Below are 20,021 nucleotides of genomic sequence, written 5' to 3'. Positions count from 1 at the left end.
CTTTATCAATGGAATCCTAACCAAAATATGAGGAAGGAGAAGAGTCACCCTCAAACTTTTGACAATAGCTCAAGGTCAGATACCAAGAAGACCAGCACCATTCGTATTCTGGTTTTGGATAAAATACTTGATCTTGCCTACATCATAGAAACCTTCCTCTCTCCAAGTCTACACCCCACTACACCCTTTAGCAATAAAGTAACCATTAAACAAGTTCTGAATCAGGCGTCTTTCTTCCCAATTTAGTTTTAACAATAAAGCTGCAGCGTAAGTAGCTATGGGAGATGACAGTGCAACTACTGGGTATTGGTGGGAGAAAAGTGTGCTAGTAATGTCCTGGATATACTGGCAGGGCCGGCTTTAGGCCAATTCAACCAATTCCCCTGAATCGGGCCCTGCCCCTAAGAGGGTCCCGTGCCCAAGCCCCGGTTCGGTGTATTGGCAAGAGTCAGTGCACTGTACCGGGGTGGCCCGGCTTCTCCAGGGGACAATTTAAAGGGCCTGGGGGCCCTTTAAATTGCCATCACAGCCACACTGCTGGAGCCCTGGGGTAGGGCTGTGGGGATCTGTGGACTACTTAAAAAGTCCGTGGCTCCCATTGCTTCTATCGCCCCAGCCCTTTAAATAGCCACTGGAGCCCAGCCGCTTCCCCAGGGCTCTGGCAGCTGTGTACATGGCCAGGGCTGTGGAAGCAGGGGAGCCCCAGGCGGCTGCTGCTACCCTGGTGGGGGAGGGAGGAGGAGGAGGGAGCACTTACCATACCGGGTGGTCTGTACCCCCTGTACCCGCACGCCCTGCCCTGTCTCCATGTGAGCTAGTCAATGGGAGAGGCTGGCAAGGGGGAGGTACTAGCACCGCATGAGGAATATTCAACGTCATTTAAATATAGTCAGAAGTAAAATTTCATTGCTCGGTGCTGCAGAACAGTCAACATTTCCAGCAGATGGGACTGGAGCTGGGGGGGGGGGGGGAGAATTCCATTTGAAAACTTGAAAGAGGTAAACAATGAACAGAAAACCACCCAGACATTGAATAGTAACAGTAACAAAGGACAGTCAAATAGCAAGAAACGAACAGAAAAAAAATAACAGAAAGAGACTAAAAAAAATCTAGAAAAGAAATCAAAGACATTGGGAAAAAAATGTCACCGCAGAGCTGGTGGGGCAGGGCTGGACTGGCAGGGGGCTGCAGGTCGGGAGTGAGGGGCTGGGAGAAGCACATTGTCCTAAGCCCTGCCCCCCGACCCCAGATAGATGTCTAAATCTGGGTTGCAGAGGGGTGTCTGTCTCTGCTTAGCACTCCACAAATGGGAACCCAGCCCCTGCCGTCAGGTGACAGGTGCCTAAGGCATTTCTTGTTGGACTGGAGGTAGGCAGCTGCCTCACACCACACAAACTGGCGATAGGGGGAGAAGGAAGAGGTGGGTTTGGTCACATCAACTGCTTTATAACGTTTAGCTCCATGGTTCATGCACTGCCCTGGGCTGTGGGAGACCCGGGTTCAGTTCCCCCTGTCTGGAAGAGCTGATGAACGTGAGTACCAACCTCAGGCCAAACAGGTACAAACTACTCAACCTTATATGCTGCTTCCATGACACCATGTATCAGTGGGTGCCATCTCATCTGATCCCTTTCCTGTAGCCCACAGGGTAAGCAGAGCTGTGTGCCTGCCCCTATATTATTTACTTGGTTCCAGGCTGGAGTGCTAGAAGTCGCTGCATTTTGCTACCATACAGGTGTCCAGTGCTGGATGAAACTTCTGGGGGCCTGGCACCAAACATATGTGTGGGCCCCCATGGGGAATAATTGTAAAAGACAGGAGATCGACACAGGACTTGTGTTTGACACAGCACACAGGTTTTATTAACAATATTTGAAGGTTAAGTTGCAGATGGAGGTGGCTGCCACTAGGGTACCAGCAGTGGTAGCCCGAGGGGAAAAAAAGATACGCACACAAGTGGATATAAAATAAATTATAAAAGAAAACAGAGAAAATAAAACACAGCTAACAAAAGCCAGAGCACCCAAAATACTAGCCATGTGCTGCTCCCACGAAAAAGGCCCATTCCCACTATCTCACCATCCACATTTCTCATAGGAACCACCAGGGCTTGTATTACATTTTGATATGAAATTGGGGGTGAATTTAAAACTATTTAAAATATTTTAAAAATAAAAAAACATCAAAATTTTAATACAGTTTACTGACAGTATAATTAGTCATACTAGACTTGCTTGTCCTCCCCCCAAGGCCGAGAGGCACACAGACTGGGATCAGGACCAGATGTACCCCCAAAAGACCAGGCCAACCCGCCAAATCAGACCAGAGCCACATCCCTCCCCCAGAACAACCCCCTGGAACTGAACCACTTTGAATCAGGCTCTAAGACACCATAAACTGTAGGGACTACCTAAGACAAAAATACCATTTCTCATTCTTTTTTCTTTGTTTTTTGAAAAGTAAACGTAAGAGTGGCCAGGCTAGGTCAGACCAAAGGTCCATCTAGCCCAGTATCCTGTCTGCCGATGAAGTGGGCTGTAGCCCAGGAAAGCTTATGCTACAATAAATTTGTTAGTCTCCAAGGTGCCACAAGTCCTCCTGTTCTTTTTGCGGATATAGACTAACACGGCTGCTACTCTGAAACCTGTCTTCCAACAGTGGCCAATGCCCGGTGTCCCAGAGGGAATGAACAGAACAGGTAACCATCAAGTGATCCATCCCCTGTCACCATTTCCCAGCTTCTGGCAAATAGAGGCTAGGGACACCATCCCTGTCCAGCCTGGCAAATAGCCCCTAAGGGACCTGTCCTCCATGCACTTATCTAGTTCTTTTTTAACCCTTTTATAATCTTGGCCTTCACAACATCCTGTGGCGAGGAGTTCCACAAGTTGACTGTGCGTTGTATGAAGAAATACTGCCTTTGGTTTGTTTTAAACCTGCTGCCTCTTCATTTGATTTGGTGACCCCTAGTTCTTGTGTTAGAAGAAGTAGTAAACACCACTTCTGTATCTACTTTCTCTACACCAGTCATGATTTTATAGACCTCTCTCATCTCCCCCACCCTGCACATCTTGTAAACTGGGCTTTTCCCTCCCTGCTGCTGCAGCCTCCTCCCCACTCTTGGGCACAGCACCCACACACCCCTCTGCCCCTGCAGCCAGCTTCCCCCTCTAGGGCTGCTTGGTTGCCAATATTCCTGATGCTGGGAACTGAGAGGGGAGGGATGGCAGGAGAAACGCCTGGGGGCTGGTCAGTGCTGGGAGGGGACAGTCTCTGCTGCGGGTTTCACTGTCCGGGACAGAGACTCTCTCCAGCCTGAGCTGGGACTGGGCAGATTATCAGGGGACACATATTTGTGCCCCCTTTATTGTTTTCAGGGTTGAAATAAGGGCGGAGAACCCTAGAGAAGGTGTCAGTGAAAGTGAAGAGATGGGACTTGTCAGTCACATTGTAAAAGGAGACCTCGCCCGCCTCATAGTCCAGGAAAATCCCCACCCGTCTGGGCCTGACGCTCACGGACAGCAAGGTCGGGGGGGAGGCATTGGCCTTGCATTGCCCAGCATGCTGCCATATTGTCCAGTATCCATTCTCCGATAGATATACAATATGCCCCTTCCTGCGCCCATCTTCCCTACAGACCCCCAGAGTCCAGAGATTCTTTTCTCCAACCTCCACCTCCCAGTAATGTCTCCCGCCCGTGAATCCCTCAGCGCCCAGGACAACCGCCATAGTATCAAATCTCTCCGGATTGTCAGGCAGATCCTGGCGCTCGTCTCGGTGTGTCACACGTTTCCGATCCTCAGCCAGGACGAGGTAGGGATTTGCTGTGCTGGGATCCAGAGTCACATCCACTGGGGAGAGAGTCACAGAGTCAGTGCCGGGGCCAGAGGCTGGCCATACTAGGGGGGCACAATCTAAAGGGGAGGACATGTGACCACCCCATGTGTCTTCTCCCCTGTGCCCAGCCCGGGGCTGCCCTGCTCCTCCTGCCCCATGTTACCTGTGGGAGCAGGGGGAGAGCTCTGTCCTTCTCCCACTGCACCTGTGCCCCAGGGCCTGGGCGGGGAGTGGGACAGAGCCTTTCTGATGTGGCCGAAGCCAGCTGCTCCTGGTCGCTGCCTCTGTGCAGCTGAGCCAGCCTGGCTGGGGTGACAGCTCCTGCTCCCTGCCTGGGCCCACCTGCTGGGGATGAGGGCTGAGCTGAGGGGACTCTGGCTCACTCAGCACCTGGTCCCGCATCCATCCTCCTGCTCCCCACTGCCAGGGCTGGGGCCAGGCACAGCGGGAGAAGGGAACTCCCCCTTCTCCCTGCAGCAGGCCAATCTGGGCAGGCCCCCCCCACATGTAGCCTCGAGAAGTGGCATGTACACCCTGGCAGCTGGAGCTCCATGCACTGAGTGGGGTACGAGGACATCCCAGCGGCTGTGTGAGCCCCGCACGGTGCTGCTGACATGGCTCAGCCCTGACCCCTGCTGGAACCTCTCTCCCTGCGGCCCATGCAGGTCTTGGTCTCCCTGTGGTTGCCATTAATGTGAGTTATGATGTGAGCTCCTGTCCACTAAGAACTGGCCTCGGGCTGGGCTGAGATCGGTGACAGGGAAGTGAAAGCTCCCATCACTGCCCCCTGCCAAACCAGCCCATCCAGCTTCCCCCCGCAATGCGGTAACAGCAATACTCACACTTGGCAACACCCTGAGCGCCCCCAGCGGGCAGGGCGAGGGCCTGTCCAAGGACCAAGGGGCACAATCTTCAGGAAAAACAACAAGGAGTTCGGTGGCACCTTAAAGACCAACAGATTTATTATGGCATCAACTTCCGTGGGTAAAAAATCCCATTTCTTCAGCTGCACGGAGTACGAAGAAGTGGATTTTTTCCCCACAAAAGCTTATGCCCTAACAAATCGGTTGGTCTTTAAGGTGCCATCGAACTCCTCGTTGTTTTTGCGGATACAGACTGACACGGCTGCCCCTCTGAATCTTCAACAAGGGAGACTGAGGCTGGAGATTAGGAAACATTTTCTCACTCTCAGGGCGGTGAAGCTCTGGACCGGCTCCAAGGGAGCCTGTGGGATCCCTGGCACTGGCGGTTTGTAAGAACAGGTTGGACAAACCCCTGTCAGGGATGGTCTAGGCCCTGCCCCAGTGCAGGAAGCTGGATTAGGCGACCTCGCAAAGTCCCTTCCAACCCTGCATTGCTATGAGTCTAGGTTACAGCTGTTCTGGTGCTGGGTCCAGGGCCCTGGCGGTTCTAAGCACGGTGTGTGGCACACGGTGGAGTTAACAATCTTAGTGATCACAGCAGCTGGTAGCTCAGCGTCCCTGCCAGGGCCTGTAACCGGCTCAGCTGGGTGTTACTGGCTTGTGTGGACAGGAGCTAGGGTTGCCACCTGTCCAGGTTTTCACAGGATCAGCCCATTGTTCAGGTCGCTGTCCTGCGAAATCTGAGTCTGTGCAGGAGGTTAAAAGTCCTGGGTTTGTCAGTGGCTGTAGTGGGGGAAGCTGTGGGGTGGCAGTGACTGCTCAAAGGGAGCGCTAGCTTCAGAGCGTCTTGGGACCAGCAAGCGGGAGATGAGGCGCTCGGAGCTGGTAGGGCCCAGTCACCACGGTGGAAGTACCAACCGTGACGTTTAACTGCCGGATGGTAACGGGTTGGATCTGGTGCCAGGTCCTGCTTTGCGAGGCTGGTGCCCAGGGCAGTGACAGGAACAGAAGCCTGAGAGGGCTGGTCTCCTCTCCCAGGGTGGGAGGGGACACAGTGCCCGGGCTGAGGAGACAGGGGGTGTAGGTGGAGCAGGCAGATGTCCCATTTTTTGCACCTCAGAGGGGGCAACCACAACAGGACCCCAACACTGTTTGTGTAACTGACCTGAGTGCCCCCCTCCCTCCCAGCTGTGTGTGGTAGGATACCCCAGAGTACATGGAGCCATGGCCAGTGGTGCTGCAATGTGTGTGGATGTCCCTTGGGGTCTCTAATCCCTGCTGGAGCTGCCCAGACTCTCCCAGCCTTCACCAGTACATACGTATGGTCAGGCAGCATGCTGGGTGAAAATACACCCAGACAGCTGTTTGTAGCCTATCGAATGTCATAGGAAAATGCTCTGTGTAGGGAAAGGAGCCAGGAGCTCCCACGGGGAGGTGGATCTCCCCATGGATAAAATATCAGCGACTTGTACAGTACCTGCGTAGAGCTGTGCGCTTCTCCACCCTGTAACTAAACACAGACAGAGGGGTGAGAACGCCCGTGAACACCAACACTCTGAACAGGAAACAATGTCACACAAGGGTGATAATGGGGGGAATGGAACTTACCGATCTCAGCCTGGAGTTTGGCTAAAAACAAAACACACAGAAACGAGTCAGGATCACATCATGTTGCAGAAGGAAAGCGAGTCAAAAAGACTTTAAAGCAGAGAAGTTAAAATCCTTAGACTCAGCCAGGAGGCTACATCAGCAACCAGAGCCTGGCAGCTCCTGGGCAACAAAGGAATCAGCAAGGGGAGAAACACAGTAACCCCATCCTGCCACCTGGCCAGGTGCAAGAGGTTGTGAGAGCCAAAGAGGGATCCTTCAGCAAATGGAAAATATTAAAATATTAACCCTGTGAAGTCAGTAAAAGGAGAAAAGTGCATCAGGTGAAGAGTATGATGGGACTGAATAGGCCAAAGTTTAACTAGAAGAGTGAATGGCCAGAGATATAAAACAAATACCAGGGATTTATTTCAGCCTATCAGAATCAGGAAGCCTGTGAGAGAATCAGTGGGTCCCCTGGATCAGCAGGGATAAAGGGAGCAATTCAGGAGGGTGAGGACAATGGTGAGAGAATAACCAATTTCTTTATATTGATTATCACCATAGAGGGTGTTCGGGAGAGACATACTGTGGTAGAACACACCCCTGTACTCACACTCTATGCACTATTGTAATAATCTTTGTACAAAGTATGCCTTGAAAGGTATCGTTTGAAAACTCATCATTTGCTGATCAGTACTTCCCTGGGAAAATATGTGTGACACATTTGTATGTGATGTTTGAAGATTCCCCTGTACAGTGTTATTAACCCAAGTTCCAAGCCCCACAGCTGAGGCCAAACAGAAATTGGCAAACAGGTCTGGCCTAAACAAAGGAGTGTGTGCTCTGCTTAATTTGCATTAATCAAGCAGAAAGGGAAAACAAATGAACAAAAATACTAGCAGGAAATATCCTCCTACATAGATTCTGTGTCTCAGCTGGAAATGTTTTTTCAAGGTGTGTGTGTTATGGGGGAAGAACTGAAACTATAAAAAGGAGGGAAACCACCCCAAGGCCCCCTGTTTTCTCTGTCCCTGCACATCAGATTCACTGCACCTGAAGAGAAAAAGGAAGCCCTCTGTGACGTTATTGATATAAATGGGGACCATATAGAACATGGGTTGCAACCAAGGTCCTGTAGTGGCACCAAATCTTAGGTAAAGGGGGTCATAATAGGTGTCTAAGACCAGGTTATGGGTTGCTGGTTATGATTATGCTGTCTGTGTGCATGTATCATTTTTAGTTGAAGTTATGTATATTGGCTCTATACTGTCTATTTCAAGTTGGTGATGTGCTTCTGGGTGATATCCCAGACAAGCTGGTGTTAGCTATGCTTAGCCTGCTTGATGGTCCTTAATGGGCCATCAGCTACACAATTGACCCATGGAGAGAAGGCAGACACGCCTTGTGACTCATCAAAGTATGCAGAAACTTGTCCATGTGACTGCAAACTCCATTTTTGCTGTAAGTTTCCACCGTGAGGACAAAGGGATTCTTACACCTGGAAAAGTCTATATAAGGCTGATGCATCATCTCCATCTTGTCTTCAATCCTGCTTCTGACCTCTGGAGGGATTTTGCTACAAACTGAAGCTCTACACAAGGGACTGAATGACCCATCCCAGCAGGGGATGTTCCAGAGACTCAATTTGAACCTGCAGTTTACTCCATCTCTGCTGCAAGCCTAAACTAAGAACTTTGCCAGTACTGTATGTAATTGATTCCATTTAACCAATTCTACCTCTCATCTCTACCTTTTTCCCTTTATGAATAAACCTTTAGATTTTAGATTCTAAAGGATTGGCAACAGCGTGATTTGTGGGTAAGATCTGATGTGTATATTGACCTGGGTCTGGGGCTTGGTCCTTTGGGATCGAGGGAACCGTTTTCTTTTATTGGGGTGTTGGTTTTCATAACCATTCATCCCCAGGACGAGTGCACTGGTGGTGATGCTGGGAGACTGGAGTGTCTAAGGAAATTGCTTGTGTGACTTGTGGTTAGCCAGTGGGGTGAGACCAAAGTCCTTTTTGTCTGGCTGGTTTGGTTGGCCTTAGAGGTGGAAAAACCCCAGCCTAGGGCTGTGACTGCCCTGTTTGAGCAATTGGTCCTGATTTGGCACTCTCAGTTGGGTCCCGCCAGAATCGCTCCGTCACAGTGGCGTAGTCGTGCTTGGATCCACAGAACCAGGTCAATTAAGCTTTGGGTCAGAACCCCACGCTATCCAAATTTTAACTTTGGGATTGAGAGTTTGGTTGGTTAAAGATCAGTGACCATGAGACAGAGAGCATCAGGAAAAGCAAGGAAACTGCAAGCCTTGAGAGACAGCCTGCAGTTTGATTATGAGCAAGAACTGGCAGAAATTCGAATGGAGAAAGAGGCTGATGAGAGAAAGAAAGAAGTTGCTAAGAGAGAAGAAAAAGCTCGTAAGAGGCGTCTGGAGCTGCTGGCTGCTGAGGAGAAAACTCGACAGATGCAACAGGAGACAGCTAGACTCCAACTCCAAGTCAAAAAAGCAATGGAAGAACAGCAGAGACTGTATCCTCTTGAAAGTCCAGTTTGTAACAATGTTGGTATGTTGTATAACTCTGAGCAGTTGTCTGGGAGTAACCAAATGTACCCCAACAATGCCACCTTTTATGTCAATGCTGTTACTGTGTGTTCAGTAGGGGGTGGCCCCATAAATTGTGCCAATGCTATGGATGGGAATGGTAATGGAAAATTCATAGAGTGTGTAAAAGTCAATGGTAAAAGCTGTTTAGGGCAAATTATGGCTTCTAACATCACTCTTGTTAAAGCAGATCTGGTCAAAGAGGAAGATTATTTACCAAATCAGAGTGTGAATGTTGTGATCCTCTGTGAGTTTACTGTCCGTGTGCCTTTAGCCAGAATCCACCTTGAGTGGAATGGGGCTCAGCATGAAGTGATAACTGGCGTCAGGAAGTTATTGCCTAAAGATCTTTTAATTGGGGAAAATGTTAAAGCTTTGTTCAGTCCAGGTAGCCAGTCACAGGAGAGGAATAATCTTAAACCTGTGTCTATTGTGAGCAATGATTTGCCTGAGGAGGGTTGCTCCAAAGGTTTGTCTGTGCAAAAAAGCAGTGTGTCTGGGAATGAAGTTTCTGAATGTCTGTCTAATGTCTCAGAAGTGAATCTGGAGTTAAATCAAGAGCAGAAAGATCTCATTGGGGAGGAAAATGTTTCTCAGGTTAAATCCCTAACTGAGGAGGGAGAGGGTAAATTTGTAATGGGTAATGGACTGGTGGCTAATGCAGCTTGTAGAAGTAAACCTGAAATGGGTAACTGTGATTTGCTAAAAGTAGCTCAGTGTAGTGAAAAGAGCAGCAGCTTATCTGTTGGGAGAGGCAATGTGCCTGGTAGGGAAAGTTTGGAGGAGCCTAGGCAGCCTTGTGAGCTGAGGGCTTTGTCTAATCAGCAGTTTGGGAAGGGAGGGATAGTGGAAAATGAGTGTCCATATCCCTTACCTGTGTCCTGTGTGGAGAAATGTGACAGTGGAGGGAATGTGCCTGTGTCTGTCAGGGGTATTGACTTGCCTATGAAGGAAGCTATCTCGGTCTCCAAGCAGTTGTCTGTGAACAGCCCTGTGTGCTGGGACAAGGGAAATGAGATCCCAAGCTGTGTGTCTGGTGAAGGAGAATGTGTCTCCGGCTCTTCTGTGTCTGTGGAGCAGACAGAAGGTGCCTGTCAGCCTGTGATGGTTGAGGGTGATTCAGTTGTCTCGGAGTTGGTTGTAAATACAGCTAAAGCCCAGGAAGGGAATAGTCCTGAGTTTGTGTCTGCTGGGGAGAATGGCACTGTGACTAGGTTGCATCCAGTTAGTGTCATAGCAAGGTCCCAAAGACCAGACAGTTCTGGTGCTTGTAGTTTGCCAGTTGCTAATGTGTGGTTGGAGTCTGATCAGGGTAATACCCTAGCCAGGGCACAAGGAGAGCATGAAGGTGATTTAAGTGTGTTACCTACTGACAGTTTGACAACTTGTAGCAAGAAGGAAAAGATTCCTGAACTTGTTCATGGCCAAGGGAAGGAGACTGCTTCTGACCTGTTATCTAGAAAGTCTGTAGGTGTGCCTAAAAGGGGATTGTGTAGGAATCCGCCTGGTGGGCCTGAAGTGATTCTAAATGTAAGTGAGACCCAGAAAGCGGCTGTGGTTGCTCAGGGAAGTGTTCCTGTAGAGCAAGCCCTAGGTGGAGAGGGGAAGGGCAGAATTTCTGAAAGGGGTGAATTGCTGCTTAGAGAAGCTCCTAGGGAAAGGAATCCTCATGGTAGCCTGTGCAAGCAGTTTACTGCAACTGAAGGGTGTAAAAGTAATTTAATCAAGAAAGTTTCAGTTCCTAACAGCCAGAAGTTTTCGGTTGTGAATGGATCCACTGACTTTCCTTTTGAGAGATCCAGTGTGGGCAGCTTTGAAAAGGTCTCAGGTGGAGTAGAAGCTGTTAAGGAAGTTGAACAGCCCTATAACCACCTGGCTGTGTGTGGCCAGCTGGTTGGGGAGACAATGGTGTTGGGACAGGAATGTCTCCATGCTGAATCTGTAAGTGAGCAGTCTGTGCTTCAGGATCTGAGGACAGACTCAGTTACTGGTGTTTCAGAGCAGAACAGTTGTATGGCTGAAGGCTTGAGGAGGCAGGGGAGAGCAAGTCAGCTCTCACCCTCAGACTCTTTGAATTGGTGTGGTGTCTCTGTAAGACCAAGTCCAGCCTTGGAATCCATAGCAGCTAAAGAGTTAAAAGCTAGTATCTGTGTTAATGCGAATTACTTGGCTGGCAGGGGGAAGAAAGACTTGCTAATAGCTGTGAGCACAGAGGGCCCACCCCATCAGCCAGTGAATTCTGTTAAGCAAGAGAAATCAGGGTCTCATCCTGCAGGACAAGGAGGAAAGAGAGAACTGAATTTTGCAAAGGGAAGCCACAGGTTAACCCTAAAATGCCCAAACTCCAGTGGTATTGAGCCAAGGGTGTGGCATAACAAACATAATTGTAAATGGACACTTGCAATGAATTTGTTGTTATTACTAATGCTAAATTTTGTAACTAATGTGTTATGGACACTTGCAATGAATTTGTTGTTATTACTAATGCTAAATTTTGTAACTAATGTGTTGCTATTGCCAAGAACTGTAACAATGTACAATGTGCCTAATCTTTTGGAAAATCCCTTAAACATGTTGAAAGGAATACATGAAAACACACTTTATGTTAAAGGGCCTTGCTATACTGATGTTTCACAGTTAATGCATGTAAACAGTGTTGGAACTTTTCACAGGGGAAAATACATTCCAAACCTGATGTGCTGTATGAAAGGGGAAACTGAGGCACACTACCATATTGCTTTCATGGCTAAATGCCAAGAGTCCTGTACTATGAACAACATCAATATCTACATTGGTTTAATGTTAATTGGGTTCAAAACATTGGCCAAAGCTGGTATGGATAAAGTAGCTGTTTTCTTTAGCTCTTGGCAAGATCACATGAAACATACAGGAACCATGCTGCAAAAGCTAACCAAGTTATACCTTAAGTTTGTAATGAGATCCATTCATGTTATTGAACATGACTTTGATAAACCATTTTGGTTATACACTGGTACGGCCTCTAGCCCAACACTAGCTGTAGTGAGACAGACCCAAGGAAAGGGGGCTCTTGGGATGCAGTCAGCGATGTTTTGTCATCTCTTCCTGCATCAATTTTGCGTTGGGGGTGTGACGTTATTGATATAAATGGGGACCATATAGAACATGGGTTGCAACCAAGGTCCTGTAGTGGCACCAAATCTTAGGTAAAGGGGGTCATAATAGGTGTCTAAGACCAGGTTATGGGTTGCTGGTTATGATTATGCTGTCTGTGTGCATGTATCATTTTTAGTTGAAGTTATGTATATTGGCTCTATACTGTCTATTTCAAGTTGGTGATGTGCTTCTGGGTGATATCCCAGACAAGCTGGTGTTAGCTATGCTTAGCCTGCTTGATGGTCCTTAATGGGCCATCAGCTACACAATTGACCCATGGAGAGAAGGCAGACACGCCTTGTGACTCATCAAAGTATGCAGAAACTTGTCCATGTGACTGCAAACTCCATTTTTGCTGTAAGTTTCCACCGTGAGGACAAAGGGATTCTTACACCTGGAAAAGTCTATATAAGGCTGATGCATCATCTCCATCTTGTCTTCAATCCTGCTTCTGACCTCTGGAGGGATTTTGCTACAAACTGAAGCTCTACACAAGGGACTGAATGACCCATCCCAGCAGGGGATGTTCCAGAGACTCAATTTGAACCTGCAGTTTACTCCATCTCTGCTGCAAGCTTAAACTAAGAACTTTGCCAGTACTGTATGTAATTGATTCCATTTAACCAATTCTACCTCTCATCTCTACCTTTTTCCCTTTATGAATAAACCTTTAGATTTTAGATTCTAAAGGATTGGCAACAGCGTGATTTGTGGGTAAGATCTGATGTGTATATTGACCTGGGTCTGGGGCTTGGTCCTTTGGGATCGAGGGAACCGTTTTCTTTTATTGGGGTGTTGGTTTTCATAACCATTCATCCCCAGGACGAGTGCACTGGTGGTGATGCTGGGAGACTGGAGTGTCTAAGGAAATTGCTTGTGTGACTTGTGGTTAGCCAGTGGGGTGAGACCAAAGTCCTTTTTGTCTGGCTGGTTTGGTTGGCCTTAGAGGTGGAAAAACCCCAGCCTAGGGCTGTGACTGCCCTGTTTGAGCAATTGGTCCTGATTTGGCACTCTCAGTTGGGTCCCGCCAGAATCGCTCCGTCACACCCTCATTGGACTCTGGGGAAGGGGACCTGACCTGAAAGTTTGGTCAGTAACCTGCGGAGCATGTGATAAGAATCTGCTTGAATTTAATATAGTTTGTTAAGTTAAACTTCAGTAAACATCTTAACTTTATTTTTCTTGTAACCATTTCTGACTGTTATGCCTCATCACCTGTACTCACTTAAAATCTTTCTCTTTGCAGTTAATACATTTGTTTTACTGTTTTATCTAAACCAGTGTGTTGAAATAGAAATATATGAATAATTATGTGAGATAATAACATGGCATATTATTCCCTTAAAAGAATAACATCTTAAAATATTTTGTACTGTCCAGGAGAGGGCTGGGCAGTGCAGGACACACATTTCTGGGGGGAGATCTTCGACTAGGGGTATGCTCAGGCCACCCTGCAGTATAACCAAGGCAGAGGTTGCAGAGAAGGTTGAAAGATTTCTTCACCATATAGCCACCGAATCAACAAGAGGTGATGCTATTTTAGATTTAGTATTGGTGAGTAGTGAGGATCTCATAGAAGAACTGGTTGGAGAGGAGAGCCTTGATCTGAGCGATCATGAGCTAACTCAGTTTAAACTAAATGGAATGATAAACAAAAATATGGCTGCAACCAGGATCCTTGATTTTTTTAAAAAAAAAAGAGGGAATTAGTTAGAGAAGTGGACTGGACTAAAGAACTCAAGGATCTGAATATGGAGGAAGCTTGGAATTACTTTAAGCCAAAGTTGCAGAAGCAATCAGAAGCTTGCGTCCCACGCAAGGGGAAACACATTTTTAGGGAAGGGTTGCAGACCAAACTGGATGAGTAAGCATATGAAACAGGCATTAAGAGAAAGCGGAAAGCCTACAAGGAATGGAAGATGGGATTGATCAGCAAGGAAAACTCCCTCTTGGAGGTCAGAAAGTGTAGGGAAAAAGTGAGTATTGCTAAAAGCCAAGCAGCGCTGGACCTTATGAAGGGAATTAAAACCAATAAGTAAAAGGTTTTATAGCCACATAAATAAGAAGAAAACAAGAAAAGAAGAAGTGGGACCATTAAACACTGAAGATGGGGTGGAGATTAAAGATAATCTAGGCATGGCCCAACACCTAAATGAATACTTTCCTTCAGTTTTTTATAAGGGTAACGAGGAGCTTAGGGGTAGTGGCAGGGTGGCTAATGGGAATGAGGATATGGAAATAGAAATGACCACATCCAAGGTGAAAGTCAAACTCAAACAGCTCAATGAGATCAAATTGGGGGCCAGATAATCTCCATCCAAGAATATTAAAGGAATTGGCACGTGAAATCACAAGCATAATAGCAAGGTTTTTAATGAATCTGTAAACTCCAGGGTTGTACCCTATGATTGGAGAATTGCTAATATCGTTTCTATTTTTAAGAAAGGGGAAAAAACTGATCCAGTTTGACCTCAATTGTATGCAAGGTCTTGGAACAAATGTTGATGGAGAAAGTAGTTAAGGACATAGAAGTAAATGGTAATTGGGATAAAATACAACATGGGTTTACAAAAGATAGCTCATGCCAGAGCAACCTGATCTCCTTCTCTGAGAAGGTAACTGATTTTTTAGACAAAGGAGAGGTAGTAGATCTAACCTACCTGGGCTTCAGTAAGGCATTTGATACATTTCTACATGGGAAATTGTTAATTAAATTGGAGAAGCTGGAGACAAATATGACAACTGAAAGGTGGTTAAGGAACTATTTAAATGGGAGATGACAACAGGTCATACTGACAGGTGAATTGTCAGGCTGGAGGGAGTTACTAGTGTAGTTCCTCAAAGATCAGTCTTGGGACCAATCTTATTTAACATTTTCATTAAAGACCTTAGCACACTCCCACTTTTTGTGCCAATACAATTTTCAGATGACACAATGTCAGGAGGTATTGCCAATATGGAGGACTGGAATATCATACAAGATCTGAACAACCCTGAAAACAGGAGTAATAGAAATGGGATGAAATTTAACAGTGCAAAGTGCAGGGTCATGCACTTCGGGACTAACAACACTAACTTTTGGTATAAGGTGAGGAAGTTTAAGTTGAAAGTGACAGAAGAGCAGAAAGACCTGGGTATATTGGTTGATCACAGGATGTCTATGAGCTACCAATGTGATCTGGCCATGAAAAATCCTCATGCAATCCTAGGAGTTATTTCTAGTAGAGATAGGGCAGAAATGGTTACTCTCCCTGTGCAGTACCGCAAGGAATCATTACAGCTATTCACATAGGTTATTGCGCCCGTATCCTGGCCCCCGGGAGAGCACCTGCCGAAATGTCACCGAATTTCAGCAGCATTTCAGCGGGGATGCCTCTCGATGACGCCACTTGCCGTCGACACCTGGAGGGTGTAGCTCAATAGTCAAGCTCCTCGCACTTTCACACTGACTTTGACATTTTATCCCTATAAGGTGGCCAGACCAGGAGACAATACCCCTTGGGAAACAGGGCTGAGCATCACTTAGTATCAGCTTTGCTTACCTGTGAATCTTTGGGTTATGTCACGTGCTGAAACAGAAATGGGAGTTTACACAAAAATTACAGACTCAAGACAAAAATTGGGGGAGGGATAGCTCAGTGGTTTGAGCATTAGCCTGCTAAACCCAGGGTTGAGAGTTCAATCCTTGAGGGGGCCACTTAGGGATCTGGGGCAAAAATTGGTCCTGCTAGTGAAGGCAGGGGGCTGGACTTAATGACCTTTTTCAAGGTCCCTTCCAGTTCTAGGAGATTAGTATATCTCCAATTATCTTATCTTAAAAATTGCTAAAAAATTAAGCTACACAAACTAAAACCAGAGCTTACTTTGTTCTGCCGGAGGGGTCCATGGGAATGAAAAGGGAGAAAAAGGAATAAAACAACAATTAACGATTAGTAGAGATGATCAGTGATAAAACTACCCCATTCTAAACCCAAATTACATTGGCTTCCATGTGAATTCTGCCTGAGTAAGGACATCAGGATTGGGCCTCTAATTATTAATTACAGCTTCTGCTTTATTGCATTCAATCTTGCATAACCTCCATCCTAGAAATCAATGGGACTGCACCTGTGAGGATCACTCATGTGAGTCAAGGTGGCAGAATTGGGTCTTTAGTGAAAAAGGGGCCAGGTTCCCTCCCCTGCTCTGGTCATTTCATGCAAGGATGGTGCAGACTGGCTGAATTGGGCCCTAACAGGACATCAGAGAATTCCTCCAGCATAGGGACTGCTCAGCTGGGGGAAAGCAGCATAGCCCACCCCTGTGCCAACTGCCCCCACCATGCCAGCGTGGTGTAGGGGCATGTCAGGAGTCATAGGGTTTAGACAGAGGGGCAGAACTGGATCACACAGCCAATGCTTGGGGACCACAGACAGCTGGAGTAAAGAGGGGCTGCAGTGATTGATGCTGGGGCATCTTGAGACTTCAGGAGCCATAACCAACTCCCTACTGCCCCCCTCTCCAGTACAATACTCCAAGCAGATCTTGGCACAGGAGAGATTCTGGCCTCCAGTTCAAAGACCTCTTCTCTTGCGTTTCCATCATCTGGTCATGCAGGGATGATCCCAGGCATGCTGAGCCTGCTCCTGGCCTCAGTGAGAGCAGAGGGTGCTCAGCTCTGCGCAGGATTAGGCACATGTTCCTTCTCCTACAAGTGCTCTGTGGAAGCCAGCAGGGGTCAGGGGCCCAGTCCTGCCCCAAGCAAGGCAATGGGTGCAGGAGTGTGGCTGTGGCGAGCTTGGAGGCTTGGGCCTTTTTTGTCAGAGATAATTATTGTTAAGATCGGCCGTCTTGGGTCAGCCAAAGGTCCACCTAGCCCAGTGTCCTGTCTTCCCATAGCGGTCAAAGCCAGGTGCCCCAGAGGGAATGAACAGAACAGAGAATCACCAAGTGACCCATCCCCTGTCGCCCATTCCCAGCTTCTGGGTAACAGAGGCTAGAGACACCTTCCCTGCCCAGCCTGGCTAATAGCCATCGATGGACCTGTCCTCTATGAACTTCTCTAGTTCTTTTTTGAACCGTGTTAATGTCTTGGCCTTCACAACATCCTCTGGCAAGGGGTTCCACAGGTTGACTGTGTGTTGTGTTAAGAAATACTTCCTTTGGTTTGTTTTAAATCTGCTGCCTCTTCATTTCACTGGGTGACCCCTAGTTCTTGTGTTATGAGAAGAGATAAATAGCATTTACTTTCTCTATACCATTTATATGTCTCTATCACATCCCCCCACTTAGTTATCTGTTTTCCAAGATGAACATTCCATGTTTTTTTTCATCTCTCCTCATACAGAAGCTGTTCCATACCCTTTATTCATTTGTTGCCCTTTTCTGAACCTTTTCCATTTCTAATATATCTTTTTTTGAAATAGGGTGACCAGAGCTATCTATAGTTGGGTTTATGTTTTCCAATGTGCATCACTTTACATTTATCAACATTGAATTTCATCTGTCATTTTGTTGCCCAGTCTCAGTTTTGTGAGATCCCTTTTTAACACGGTCAGCATTGTACTTAACTCTCGAGTAGTTTTGTATCCTCTGCAAATTTTGCCACCTCACTATTTACCTCTGCTTACTATTACAAGATCTCTCTGAAGACAGAAAGTGAAGTTTGTTTTTTTTCCAAGGGTTAATGTGAAAAATAAAACTTAATATTCATATTTCAGTGCCACAAATTTTCCATTTATTATTTCTATCTAAAAATCTCTACTGTATGTTATCAGTCCTAGGCCTGGATTTCCCCTTGTCTTGTGTGTCACTGTAACAAGTACCACACATCAGTTTACTTTATACACAGCATTTTCAGTGTTCACTTTCCAAGATTAAGCTTGATGAAACCTAGTAAAACCGCACTTACCTGCCATTGCCTCATGTTCCACTGGAAAGTAAGACAATGTGAATTAATCCTGAGTCACAAAAGTTAATGTGCAATAGTCAAGATACAAGTAATATCCCCCTCACTGGTGTTATGACTGTTTTTGAGAGGTTTTTTTTTTCCTTAAGATGCTAAGCGGAGCACAGCACAGGGGCTGGCTGCTTGTGGGGAAAGTGACCCAACTTCTCTTGTCCCTGTTGTTACATGTAATATTTTACACACATCAGATACTGTACAGAGAAATCTGGACCACAGATCAGGGCTTCCTGGCTCCATGAGATAGCTCTATATCCCACCCACCCCCCCTCCTTCCTGTGACAGGTGGGCAGGGGGTTACAGGTCCCCCATCACTTGCCACTAGGGGTTTCTCACATCATTTGAAGCAGCTGGCAGTGCAGGTCAGAGACAGAATCCCAGGGTAGGTGGGCCCTGATCTGATTTGCACTGGCCACTTCTGTATTCTTAAGAACACATGTTTTTAGGGCTTAGTTCAGCAAAGAAATTAAGCAGATTCTTAAGTACTTTGCTTAATTGGGACATTTAGTGAATATACATTTAAGGGACTATTCATCACAGATAACTATCCCTGAATAAAAACTGTTTGCTTGAAGTTAAGGGTTTTTTGAAAATTACCTATAAATTGTTATATATGGCAAATAAAGTTAACAAGTAAAAAGGTGTTTTTCAAACAGGAATTTGCCAGGCGTCCAGATTTCTGAGACAGCTTTTAAAATCTCAGCCTCATTGTCTGAAAGGCTGGAAATTCATAACGCCATTCCCAGCACCAGCCTTCTCCCAGCCACTGTCAGTAAAATTTTCAAAACCACCTAAGTGACTGAGGCATCCAAGTTCTGCTGAAAGTCATTGGGACTTTAGCTCCTAAAGCACTGCACACTTTTGAAAGTATTTACACTCTGGACATATTGAGTAAGGGGCAAAGATGGAGAATGTCTTTGCACAGAGAACAAACCAATCTCAATTTCAGTTCATAGTGAGATCCCTTAATAGCTGCCTGGAAGATCCAAGAAATTCATTGCAAAGTTTGAGATTTTTCCATCTCTTCCCCATCCCTCCCCCTTAAAATGTAATGAAGAAATGTTACCTTTCTCTGAAATATGTTTTCTAGAAATAAATAACAAGAGAGACATAAAGTGACATAGTTGACTTAAGTGATGGCAAACTTACAGCAGTATTTTTTTCCCTACGGATCACTATACGCACAGACACTCGCTTTCTATCTGTTCCCCTTGTCTATATTATACTGAGGCCATAGGGCTGGATCCACAAGGGGTCTTAGGTATTGTGATGCTGAGCATCACAGAGTCTAACTTTTAGTTGTCCAGAAAAATCATAGGGAAAACAATGAGATTCACAGAGCCTGAGCTAGGGGCCTTGGCTTGTGACAGAGACATGCCCAAGCAAGCGTATTACAAGCTCATCAAAGAGAGGGTCATTTGTGGTCTCTGCCAAAAGCAAAGACCTAGCTGATTCTCATAGTTATTGTGAGATGTCTGTACAAGGGAAAAATAGTTTTGTAACATGTAGAATATTATGTTCCCCAAAACTACTGAAGGTAAAACAGCTCACCTGAGGCTGGGTGAGTCTCAGAACTCACTCATTTAGCAGTGAGGACACTGACATCCAGGGCCGGTGCAAGGATATTTTGCGCCCTTGGCGAAACTTCCACCTTGCGCCCCCCTTGCGGCAGCTCCCCCCCTCTGCCCTGAGGTGCCCCACTTGCGGCAGCTCCCCACCCTCTGCCCTGAGGCACTGCCCCCGCCCCAGCTCACCCCTGCTCCGTGCACAAGCACCCTGAGCATGCCATGGCCGCTTCACTTCTCCCACCTCCCAGGCCTGCGGCGCCAATCAGCTTAGGCGCCACAAGCCTTGGAGGCAGGAGAAGTGAAGCGGCCATGCCGTGCTCGGGGAGGAGGTGGGGCAGGGGTGAGCTGGGGCGGAGAGTTCCCTTGTGTGCTCCCACCCCCCTTACTTGCTGCAGGTGGCCCTCCCCGCGCTCCCCTGCCCCAGCTCCTTCCGCCTAAATGCCGGTGGCGACCAGGGGGCCGAAGATCCGGCCACCATGG

At 47.0% G+C, this 20,021-nt stretch overlaps 1 protein-coding gene across 2 annotated transcripts; it reads right to left on the bottom strand.

Moving 5' to 3' along the window:
- Positions 1-2,854: 2,854 nt before the first annotated feature.
- LOC123358228 (erythroid membrane-associated protein-like) lies at positions 2,855-18,168 on the bottom strand. 2 transcript variants are annotated; one of them, XM_045000890.1, is made up of 6 exons: positions 17,920-18,168; positions 15,893-15,898; positions 15,572-15,598; positions 6,309-6,329; positions 6,178-6,210; positions 2,855-3,851 (listed from the first exon to the last, which is right to left on the bottom strand). In XM_045000890.1, exons 1-6 carry the CDS (start codon positions 17,924-17,926, stop codon positions 3,286-3,288), a joined length of 660 nt encoding a protein of 219 aa, XP_044856825.1. In that variant the 5' UTR covers positions 17,927-18,168; the 3' UTR covers positions 2,855-3,285. The 2 variants fall into 2 exon arrangements, with proteins under 2 accessions (XP_044856825.1, XP_044856826.1); XM_045000891.1 differs by lacking the exons at positions 6,178-6,210; positions 6,309-6,329; positions 15,572-15,598; positions 15,893-15,898; positions 17,920-18,168 and adding an exon at positions 4,369-4,669.
- Positions 18,169-20,021: the final 1,853 nt, after the last annotated feature.

Source organism: Mauremys mutica, unplaced genomic scaffold, assembly GCF_020497125.1.
Source record: "Mauremys mutica isolate MM-2020 ecotype Southern unplaced genomic scaffold, ASM2049712v1 Super-Scaffold_100033, whole genome shotgun sequence".
Taxonomy (NCBI): Eukaryota; Metazoa; Chordata; order Testudines; family Geoemydidae; genus Mauremys; species Mauremys mutica.
The sequence above is the reverse complement of the archived record's forward strand: the minus strand, read 5'-3'. Positions and strand labels throughout refer to the sequence as shown.